At 39.2% G+C, this 12,318-nt stretch overlaps 1 protein-coding gene across 3 annotated transcripts in view; it reads left to right on the plus strand.

The window, feature by feature from the left end:
* Positions 1–12,318, plus strand: part of LOC134210300 (vesicle-associated membrane protein 2) — an 88,648-nt gene that overhangs the window by 45,598 nt on the left and 30,732 nt on the right. For all 3 annotated transcript variants that reach the window (XM_062686346.1, XM_062686345.1, XM_062686347.1), the window contains 2 exons: positions 3,501–3,636; positions 3,717–3,875. In XM_062686346.1, coding sequence (XP_062542330.1) covers positions 3,501–3,636; positions 3,717–3,875 — 295 coding nt within the window. The remainder of the gene's footprint in view (positions 1–3,500; positions 3,637–3,716; positions 3,876–12,318) is intronic.

A 12,318-nucleotide genomic window follows, 5' to 3' on the forward strand; every position in this document is an offset into this window, starting at 1 on the left:
GTGGGGTCCGTCCAGGTTCTCTGCAAAACATCACTTTTGCTGGGCTCTCCTCTGGCGTGCGTACAATACATACCCAACCCACTATAATCAGCTTTATGACAGTAAGGAGTGACTGGACACATCAAGAATGCCAGATGGTGGATTCAAGATGATCATGACTTTAAAAATTTATTAGCGAATCAACCATCTTGGTCACAAAATGGCGTCGAAATCAATACATACATACACATACATCCGAATATTTGCACTTCTTTATTGATTTTCCATCTTGGATTTTATCGATTTTCTAGTTCTGCTCATCAGTCCTGATCGACAAACCTCCAGCCAACCACTAATAATTGGTCTATACGGTGGTCTTTACAAATTTAAGTCAGCTGTTCTTAATTTTAAAATAGTACCATGTACCATGCGCCTCCAGATCAAGGGGGTAAGTTGAAACGGGAGCTGGAAAATGGGCCTGAAAAGACCGAATGGTCTGATTATTTTTTACAACAAACTTTTCCCTTAAGTGCACCATTTGACTGATGGCTCTCTGCCATTGTTTACTTTTCACCGTTTGCAAAAGCCAAACCAAGAGTGCCAATGAAGTAGGTCTCAAAATACTGTTCGGAAGATGCTAAATAACCATGATGTTTATGAAAAATCAATGGAAGACCCATTTTTTCTTTGGATTAACATACTTACTTGATACTTGATGGGCTACAGCTCTTCGATGAACCTACGCCGAATGGAGTATCCTTCTCCACTGGACTCGATCCTGGGCCAATCGCTTCCAGTCGCCCTGAACATTGAGCGCCCTCAGATCCTCTTCAACTGCAAAAAGCCATCGTGTACGCGGCCTTCCACGAAGCCTGCGGCCTCTTCTGGGTTCTCTACTAAATATTATCTTCGCTTGACGTTCTTCCGGCATACGAACAACGTGACCAGCCCACCGTAGTCTGCCGTGTTGTATAAGCTTAATAATATCCAGCCCTTTATACACCTGGCACAATTCGTGATTCATGCGACGCCGCCAGATACTGTTCTCCTGTTTACCGCAGAGTATTGTCCGCAGCACCTTACGCTCAAACACTCCGAGAGCTTAACGTCCATGTCTCATGGCCGTATAAAGCCACCGGAAGAATCAGAGTAGTATACAGCGCGAGTTTTGTTTTCGTTTGCAGACTACGGGACTTAAGCTGGTTACGAAGTCCGTAATAAGCCCTATTTGCAGCTGCAATACGCCTTTTCACCTCGCGGGTAACATCATTATCGTGTCCTTCACGTCGTCGGATTTATCGTTTGTCGGTGCGTAAACGTTGATTAGGCTGTAATTGAAGAATTTGCCCCGTATCCTCAACACACAGATTCGTTCGCTAATGGGTTTCCACCGCATCACTCGCTTCATCTGCTTGCCCATCACTACGAAACCAATTCCATGCTCTGCTTTTTCACCGCCGCTGTGATAGATGTTATACTTGAATGCAGTGTTGGTCGTGGGGTCCACGACTCGGAATTCACGTTCTCCACGAAGCCATGTTCACTTCTTCTGCAGTTCACGACCTTCTGCAGTTCACGAGCCAGAAGGCTCACTCGTCCAGGTTCATTTGGGGTCCTGACATTCCAGGTACCGAGTTTCCAATCATAGTCCTTATTTCGTTGCCGGGTCGGTTGCCAAAAATAACGTTCTCTTTTTCTTCTATCTCCTTTTTTGTGGTATTTGAGAGGCTTCAGTAAGCTACCTTACCGGGGTCGCGTTACCTACATCGCGATGATGGGACTGCCACCTTAGGTATAGCTGACGCGATACAGCATTTCGTTAATCAGCCGCTGGGTACCAGGCAGACGCTGTTTGAGCCGCACATCCTGGTGAACAGACGCTCGAGGCGTACCTTCTCACTCTAGCTGATGTCATATATTTTTCATACAAAATGGTCAAAAATTGTGGATTAAAATCTCGATTTCTAGCGATTGAATAATTTTGGACTGGGAGGCCAAATATGTCCTTAATATATTCGCGAGAAATCAAGAGTGTGATCCTCAAACTTGACCATTTTGTATGAAAAACAGCGCTGGCGCTATGGCTATTTCCGTTATTATTATTTCCAGAACAACCTCTTGTTCCTTGAGTTTTATTGAGTAGGTTTTTAATACGGCAATATTAGCTTATGTCTGTATAAAGCGCAGTGTTTCATCTTACCCCGATATGCGGGGCAAGGTGAAACGATGCATATAAAAAAATCCGAATATAAAATATTGCTAATAAAATTTGTTTAGGTTGCTTATTCTTATGTGTAATCTTTGGTCCAAACTAGTAAACACTGCAAACGGATTCGAAATTTATCTAAGGGTAATTTTATTACAGCACTTCAAAGTTCAACTATGATTAAACCGTTTCAACTTGCCCCGGTGTACCTTAACTGACAACCCGAGCAGGAGAAATTGGCTCAATAGTACCTAATTCGGTTATTGATACTACACTCTGTCATGAATTAGCCCTGCATAAAAGGTAAAATATGAAAGAAATAATACCAAAAACTAATATGCACTATACTTGAGCCATAGCATACTCTGTTATTAAATTCTATTTCAATACGAAATGCATAACCGATTATTATTCGTTTGGTATTGAAATACCTAAACAAGTTATGCCACAAGTATTCTGCATATAAGTTTTTGGTACTATTTTTTGGTATTATACCTCTTATGCAAGGCTAGTTCATACCAATTCCTGTTATCAAGGTCGTCGCTCCTGCTAGGGAAAAGATAGAGTATGATCGCATTATTATTATAGCTCCTAACTATAATACGGGTTTTATTGAGCCCTTTTCCACTTCATATTAATTATTATGGTGTTTTATTAGTTGTATGGGTCTAACATATGTGCCCTGAATATGCATAAATGCTGCTTCAGCTGGTTGGTTTCTTGGGTATGTTACGAGGTCAAACCTATGGCAATTTATTTTAGACAAACACTTGATGAAATTTAAGTAGAAATAAGATACACAACCGTTGTCCATCTAAAACATCAAGAACATTATCGAGATTGAGAGTAGCATGTTAAACTTTGAGAAAAGTAAATGTGACGACCTACCAAACAAATGTCGGTGGAAACGAACCGCCTACATGTGGCATCACACAGTATCCATCAGAAATGTCAACGCTGTACACCGCATTCAAAAGAACATTTTCTCAGCCGCACGTGGCACCTTTTATCTTCGCCCCCATTTCTAACACACAGTCACAGGCTGTGTGGGTTGCAGTCAATAGTCCAATGATGAGCTTGAAGGATAAAGCAATGCTGGTATGGTAAAATATTTCCCTAATTATTATTTTCTTAATCTTTGAATTCCAGTTAATGTTATTATTCTTCATACAATGTTAAGCAAAACTAAGCAGTTCCGTTATACATAGTTCGAATTCTTTAAAAAATATTACAAATTATTAAATCAGACTAATTGGTGCTTTTCCTCGTAAAATTCCTTTTTTCTCTTCTCCAAAACAAAATGATAAACCAACAGGTCAGCTCCAGACGGACTCGCACCGGGCGCAGCGGGCGGTGAACCTGGAGCGGATGGAATTGTCGGAGGACCACGAACCCCCCAGCAGATTGCGGCACAGAAGCGACTGCAGCAGACGCAGGCACAGGTAGATGAGGTAAGTATCGAAACGCATCGCCGTTAACATGGGACTCATTCAATCACATTTCCTTTGTTTTGCGTTGATTTTTGCCACAGGTTGTGGACATCATGAAAACGAACGTGGAAAAGGTGCTGGAGCGAGATCAGAAACTGTCGGAACTAGACGACCGAGCCGATGCCCTGCAACAGGGAGCCTCACAGTTTGAACAGCAAGCCGGCAAACTGAAGAGGAAATTCTGGCTGCAAAACCTAAAAGTGAGTACCTTTCGTCTTTTTTTCAAAGCTGCGTAAACTTCCACAATTATTGCTAAAAGCATTTCAAACGTCGATACTCTTAGACTATGTATTGTCTAGGCTAGAAATTACGAATAATTCGTTGAAAGACAATCATGTTATGGCCAAAATATCATTTCTAAAGTTCCTCACATAAGCAGCAGTTCGTAAAGATGAGAAATTAGGCATATATTTTTAAATAATTTTAGGTTTTAATCGCGTCACGAACATTTTGTTTCTTCTTCAATTGCTCGACATTCCAACTAGAACTTGGCCTGCTTTTCAAATTAGTATTCTACTAGAATTTCCTCAGTGATACTGTGCCCTGCGTGAACGCGGAGTTAAAAAAAAACGCCAGTGTGCATCGGGAAAAAGCGGTAACGCAGCGTCGCCGGACCGATGCACACCCGCGTTATTTTACCGCTGCTTGCACGTGGCGGTGAAAAGAGGCAATGTGTGCATCGGCCCTTAAGGCTCAGTAGACTGGCCCAAAATGCATGAAATCCTAAATTTCAAACCTTGCACCCTTAAATGACAGTTTGGGGGTCCAAGAGGCTCCCCTGAAAATTTCAGCTCATTCGGTCCAGTGGTTGGCGTGCGCAAATGGCTCAAAGTTTGTATGGGAAAAGTGATCCAAATGTATGTGGAAACGCAATCGTTTCAGTTTTTTGCTTCTAGGTGGCGCTGTAGTCGACGGATTCCTTTTGTGGACAAAATGTAGAACCTTTTTCATATAAGGAAGCGACTGGTGAAGACCGGATGTAAATCCCTTGGCCAAGTTATAAGCATTCAAAGTCGATGGTGTCGAGCGTGTCCTCCAGGGGTGTTTAAAATGAGAGCAACGTACCATCGACCATTGCGGTGCGAAATTAAATGCATGATTATCACGCAATATCGCGAATTTTTATCCGATTGGTAAATACTTTCCGTGCTCTGTACTGTAGTGTAGCTAGAGAGGGAGGGGGTGACTTACCACTGAAGCCAACGAGCTGAAGTTTTTAAGGGGAGACAAAATTCATGAAATATTTGTAACGAGTTGTTTTCGGACATCGTGATGCCCGTTGCATCAATTTTAGAAGGATATGATATAATCGTTACAGACAGAGGGACAGAAGGACAGAAAGACAGAGAGACCTGGGATATTAAATAAGTTTTATATTTTCAAACAACAGTTTTAATGTAGATAGCATAATTTATTAACTGTATAAAACTACAAAGTTATCAACAAACAACGCTTATACCTATATGAATTATTTATTTCAACTGCTAGGCCTTCCTTTATAACAGAGCGAGTGCAACCTGGAAAATTTTGCCTATGCTGTTGAACAACTTAGAAGATATTTAAGCTGTTCTTCATTTTTTGTCAGTTTTCCACAAAAAATTTGAACTAGTTTAACTCCTCTTTCAGCACAGTCATTCACTACCAAAAATGAATTAATTTTATTTCTACTTTCAATAAATTCTGGACCGAATGAGCTGAAATTTTCAGGGGAGCTTCTGGGACCCCCAAACTGTCATTTAAGGGTGCAAGGTTTGAAATTCCAGACTTTTCACTTTTTCCATATAAGCTCGGGCCACTCTACTCCCCCAGGTCGCATCTGCTTGTGGGAATCTTTTTGGCCGATGCTTACGAAGCGTCTTTTCAAAATAACATGCATCGGGAAATTGATAACGCAGCATCACCACGCTAATGCACATGCACACTGGCGTAATTTTAAAGCTAAGTGCTCATGGCGTTGAAAAGACGATCCTTGTGTATCAAACCTTACTCACCCTTTGGTCTATCAAAGAAAACGTGAGTGAGATTACTATATCATATGAGAACAAGAAACATCACAGTCCGCTGATCAATCCTGGATTTTTATTCATATGAGAGAAAGGTTAAACTTTTTTTTTCACAAAAACCTAAAATCTGGCGCCGCGAGATACCTACCCCGTTATAGGGCACTGCACGGACTGCTTTATTGTCTCTTTCTCGCTGTAAAGAAATTAGAAAACAACAAGGCCAGTAAATGTCAAAATTTATGAATAACGAAAGAGAAAGAGATTTTTTCGTGTAGTGCCCTATACAAAAATACATCCGACTACTACCGAAAATTTGCAAGGAAATTTTTCTAAGAATTCGTCAGATTATTTTCCGCTAATGTATGTTTCCTAATAGAAAATCCTATGTAAATTTGAAACTTCTTCAATTAAGTTGAAATTTTACAATTTTACATTCTAAGCCTCAATTGCTCAAAATTGAATTGAGTTCGACACATTTACGGTGAGGAATGGAACAAAATATAAAAAAAAACAACGAATTCATGAAAATAGCGCATAGGTTGTCAAACCCATGAGGGTCGCATATTGAGCTTCGGTGGGTCGCGATCTTAAGGTCACTCCTTACGGAATCCCAGATTAAAAGTGCTCGCGTTTTCGGGGGCACACCACTCGATACCAAAGCAACGCACAACTGTCATTTTTATTATTTCACGCATGCTGCGACGCAGCAATCTAAATCAACAAAAATGACAGTTGTGCGTCGCCTCTGAATCGAGTGGTGTGCCCCCGAAAACGCGAGCACTTTTAATCTTGGATTCCGTCAGGAGTGACCTTAATTTTATTTTGTTACAGAATCTCAGTATTTTGCACTCCGTAATGGCAGCATCAGTTCGCCCTAGCATGACATTTAAGAGGTATAAAATTTGAACCCATGGTAAAACTGTCAAAACGCACGCAAACGTATCCATTCTGCTCAGCTCTTTATTATCCAGTATTTTACGCTTTAAATTTGACATTCAAGAGGTAGAAAACATTGGCACTCATCAAGTATGCCTTGATATAATGAAACTTTTCGACGTAAATAATCAAACGTCAACCAACATCCTTCACGGCACGGTGAAATGTTGACTCTTTTTATATTTTTTTTACATAAACTAGAGCTCTTCCTGAGTTGATTGATATACTGATGTCACAGATCGGACATCAAAAACCTGAGATATGTCCGTTTCCGTAAAATCCGTGAAACCGGTTCCACCCATTGTCGCATGCACGCTCTTGTTCTAGTAGGTAGCGTTCTTGCACCAAGTGGCATCCTGTGGTTTTGAGCAAATATTTAAATCACAATTGTCCTAGACTACCGTCATACGCATATTTGTCCCATGTTTAATAAGATTTCCTATGTACATGGGACAATTATGCGTTGAACGGCAGTAGAGGTGGCGACGGCGCACAATGGTCGGATTCGTCAAGTTTCACGACATAATTCGATAACTCGAAAACCATCTGTGCTAAAGTTTCTACGTCTTCAGACGAAATTATCTACAAGAAGAGATCTATTTTTGGTATAAGTTGTCATTAGGGTGGCCCTTTTGTGACAAATTTTGTAAAATGTATTTTTTTTAATCTGTCAAATTAGGGGGTCGTACTGTCTACAAAGTTGTAGAAAATTTAATTCTAAACACTTTTGCCAAAATAACATTAATTTTATCTCATACAGGTAATAACATTCCAAAACTTGATTAATTTTCCCATCGGACACTGTAAGAACCACTGTAAGAACGGTTGATTTTTCACAGAGTTATGATCATTTGAATTTCGATAAAATTTTGCCTGTCCCGATCATTCTGTCCAACCCTGTATACAATGCCTTAACGGTATCTCTAAAATTATTTCTTTTCCATTCGAAAAATTTATCATTTTTGTTAAATAACTTCTTATATTTTAGGTTTCGTATGAATTCATAGTTTTAATGCAACTAATGAAAATGACTGTCTCGGTACTTTTTAAATGACGTGTGCTGCCAAACCAAGAAATATAAATTCTGAAAAAATAAATCAATTATTCATGTATGCTTGAATGGAATCTGTTTGAGCCAATAAGCATGTTGGAAAACCAATCAAATTACGAATGCTGTACTTGTGCCATATTACCTATTGATCCTAATGTCGCACATTTTACCGACGAAATTGAACATTTACCCGGAGAAATTTTAAAATGATTCCATGAACCAACCAACTAAGATAATCTCTTCTTTTACCAAATATTTAAAAAAGTTGTTTGAGCCCTCAACAAATATTGCACGACAAGCAAGACTTTTCAAGACAAAGGTTTTCCTTAACATACCAACGATCAAACACCGTATAGAGAACGCATTTCTTCTTCACTGGCACTACATCCCCCACTACAACCCAGCCACCCTCAGCATGGTCTTGCTTTGTAGCCGCGCATCTTACCGCACGGCTAAGGAGGGTCCTTAGCCCTTAGAACGCATTTATACCTAATATAAATCCTTAAATTAGATTTATAAAGGCATCTACATGTGGCTAGATAAATGAATCACAGTAAAATTCAATCCAATCTTATAAAAGGAGGCATGAGTTATAACTAATTGTGTTTATTCCATAATTCGATCATAATATGTATGAAATACGATTTCCAAGATGAATTCAAGCCTTCACCTTCACGTTTTCTTTATTGCACGGCTACGAGAGGTAGATTTTTTATTACGCATTGCAAGAAAAATTTGGAACCCTGGAAAATCCAAAGCGCCTCCAATGAATATTTTCCAGGCTAGTGATCAAAGCAGCTAATGCTAGATTTGCGATGTTTTGTTTATATTTATAATTATGACATTCCTAGAAAATATGCTTTACTGAACAGAAAACACATAATTTAATGAAATGTTGAAAAGCTTTGGAATTTTATGTGTCTCAAGGGTCAGCAGAAGCACTGCGATTTGTGGCAGGATTTGACTGCGGGCTTTGGTAACCTTTGGCAGGGTGTTTCTGTATGTACCTGCAAACTGGCTCAACTAAACGTTTCGCTCAGAACGCACTAGTACAAATCTTGGTATTGGGTGGGTCTCTTACCCGAACCGACACGAGGACCTTCGGGCGAAAAAGAAGGTCATTTCATGTCCAATGAGACGCCGTAAAACCAATTATTACGAATAGTGTAAGCACTTTGGGACGTGTGACTATATAAAAGCATCATTTCAAATTTGATATGAAGTTGAGATTATGTAAAATACTTCATTGATTAGCTTCCCTAAGAAACTGAACCACTGAAAATAAAATTCAAAACCTAGACAGAGAACTAATAATTGATCTTTTTGTGTTTATGGGCACTCCATCAAATGATTGGATTGCATGACAGTTGATTTGCTTTAATAATTTGAGCTCAATTCAAAGCACACTATGCATGATTTGTTCTATGCGGGGATTGTCCTCTGCGCGTTATTTCCGCGGAGCTATCCAAATTTTTCTTTTTCTCCGTAATATTTACTCCTAAAGTTATTTTTCATCTATGCATACTAGATGAATTTCAATGTTTTCTACCTTTTGAATGTCAAATTGAACAGCACTCACGACACCATTATTAAGTGCAAAATACTGAATAGAAGTTTCATGTTAGGCACCTCTGATTTTTTTCACAGAAAGTTATACAATGTTACTAGAAATGAGGTACGGGGTGTTTTAAGATATTTCACAGGCGATTTTTTTTTTGAAAAAGGTGAATTTTTTGTTTTCTTCTCCAATATACCGTAGAAAAAATCGATTGATTGCTCAGCAATAAATAAAATCATTGATGTTGGCCCTCAAAATTAAAAATATACATATTTGTAACCTTTGTTTTATAGAAAACCTATCTTAAAACGGGTCTAAAGTGTTTAAGAATATTGTTTTTCTGTGGTTAAGGCGTTTTTCAAGTATTTCTTGTGTTTTTATTTTTTGCGTTTTTAAAGCTATGTCCATTTAGAATCCGGAATCATTTATTGTATTGCAGCGGCATGGAAAGTGACCGCTGCAAGAATTCTTTTACAGCGGTTTGTCTACCTAGGCGCCCACTTGCTGTGGTATAAATTTCACGAAGTTTCGTGCAGCGTGTCAAAAATTATTCCAGATGGAAGCCGAAAGGAGAGAAAAAAAATCTGCACACCCACGTTGGTAATCCTGCTCATCGACGATGGAACCTACGTCAAAATGGATTTCGAACAGCTTCCTAGCCAAAAATTCTACATGGTGACGGCACGAGGAGTAGTTCCTGCGAAGTTTAAGTTTGATTTTTGGACAAACTTGCAAAAAAAAGGGAGGATTTTGGCAAGGGATATGCAACTGTGGGGCAAAGACCTAAGTGTTTGTGACGAATAAGACGATGGACTCGAAACTGTACAAGAAGGAATGTCTCAAAAACCGCGGTCGACCTTCCATGAAGCCCAAAAAGGTCCCGTGAAGTTTTGGCCAGATTAGGCGAGTTGCCACTACAGCCGGGAAGTCATCCAGTGGTACCGCGATAATAACGAAGATTTCATCGATAAAAACATAAATCCACGCAACTGCCCACAGCTCCGGCCCATCTAGACATTTTGGGCAGTAATGAAGCGGAAGCTTAAGAAAAGTAGAAAAAGTGGAAAAACAGCTCGGGACGTGACTCGAATGACCAAAATGTGGAACAAATGTGCCAAGGAAGTTGACTCCGGAGGTGTGCAACTTTTGATGAGAGGAATAAAGAAGAAGGTGCAAATTTTCACTAGAAACAAGAAGAAATTATTTATATCAATAATTTTTCCTTAAAGTACAGTGAATTACCCTTCTTTTGATGTATTAACCATATTTGTACGTCAATCCGTTACCGAGATACAGGTGATTTTATTATTCCGGATTCTAAATGGACATAGCTTTAGCTCTCGTCTATCTCCGGCATCTATACTGTGGTCAGATGAATATTCACTTGAATATTGTTTTTGCAATTCTGTCTTCTAACATTTGCACTAGATGACATGCCCACTGAAGTACGCCGTATTCATAATATCTTCTTTTTTGAACATATCTAGACCAACATTTGAAAAGGGCGTCTACATACATGGACGTGGACAAAGAAACAGAAGGAATAAATTTTGACTATTATGCCCTTTTTAAATGTTGGTCTAGATATGATATTCCTTGTAATTCGTGCGTTTGCACCACACGTTATTTATTGGCCCCTCACTATGTATTGTAAGCTGCACCTTCCGTTGGAAAATCTGAAAACTTGCTAGTCTCCCTCTTTACGTTTCATATCCGTAATTGCCCACCGGTAGAACTAAGGTATTATAAAGAGCGATTTTTTTCCGCCTGTATTATACGAGACCTAACTTAGGCCTAAGACTTGTTATGTACGCCGGAGGTAACTCTATTCGCAACAGAAATACTTCACAGTAAACGTTTTTGTCAGTCTTTACAAACATTTCAAAGGTATTTTTTCTACACCTTCCAACACATCCTTTTCAAGCACTATCTCAGCACAAGCAACACTACGCTTATCTCTGTCTCTACACGCAACCATGTTTTTCATCTCGGCAGTACTTACGCATATGCTTTTGGATTTTGCAGACGAAATGTTGGAAATTTATGTCTTATTGAAGATTGAGACGGAAATTCACTCTACAAAATGTTATGGATAGAAATATAAATGTGATTGCAGGTGTATTAGAAAATGTTTCCTTAGAATACTTGTAGATTGCTGTTGCGAATACTGTCTTCTATGACTTACATAACCAACTTACTGCCCATAAAAGTATGAATGCCCCACACAGAAATGGAATCACTAAAAATATGGGACAGTTGTAGCTCAGCTTCGGTAACATGCAATCGGAAATGAAATTCGCTCTGTATAAAATCTTGGTTCATCCGATAGCCTATTTCGGATATGAAGCTTGCACACTGTAAGAGCCAGGCAAGGAAGCTTTAGAGTTTTCAAGTAAAATGTGCTGCGAAAAATATTCAGTGAGGTTCTTGTACATGGCGCGTGCCACAGAAATGATAAAACACTGCATCAAGTGGAAAAAAAAGAATTGTGAATACAACAGATAACCTAGGCTGAAAATAGATCATACTCTTAAAAAAAATGAAAAAATAAAATAAATACCGTAATCGGGGTGACAAGGGGTCTATGGGGCTGAGAATTGGTTAAAGCCCTCACCTACACTATGGAGGTCGGATAAACAAATCGGTCAAAAATGTCTCTTAATTAAGTTTTCTTGCTCTCAGATACATTAAATCTATTTTACAAGCATTCTATGTGATTGAAACAGAGACCCATTCTCATACCCATTTGACCCATTCTCATCCCGACGGCGGTGAGCATTAGAAAACTTAATAATAAATATCTCTATCCAGTAGCGCTCACGGAGATGCAGAGCATCACGGTCTCTTGGAGCAATGGGTGTCGAACTAATTTTTCTCTTCTAATTCTAAATTGACTGTGAGGACGTGACCGCCATCGTTATTGGTCTTGAATTAATGAAACTCCAAAGCAGGTACAGTGAGAATAGTTTTCTAACCCTAAGAAGGCTATTCAATTGGTGAGCAATGCATATGAGTTGTTTCTCGGCTAATCACGACTGGCTACTAAGATGTGTAAAGTCAATCAGACTAAGCTAAGGCAATAATACAAATGAACA

Source organism: Armigeres subalbatus, chromosome 2 (genome assembly GCF_024139115.2).
Source record: "Armigeres subalbatus isolate Guangzhou_Male chromosome 2, GZ_Asu_2, whole genome shotgun sequence".
Classification (NCBI taxonomy): domain Eukaryota; kingdom Metazoa; phylum Arthropoda; class Insecta; order Diptera; family Culicidae; genus Armigeres; species Armigeres subalbatus.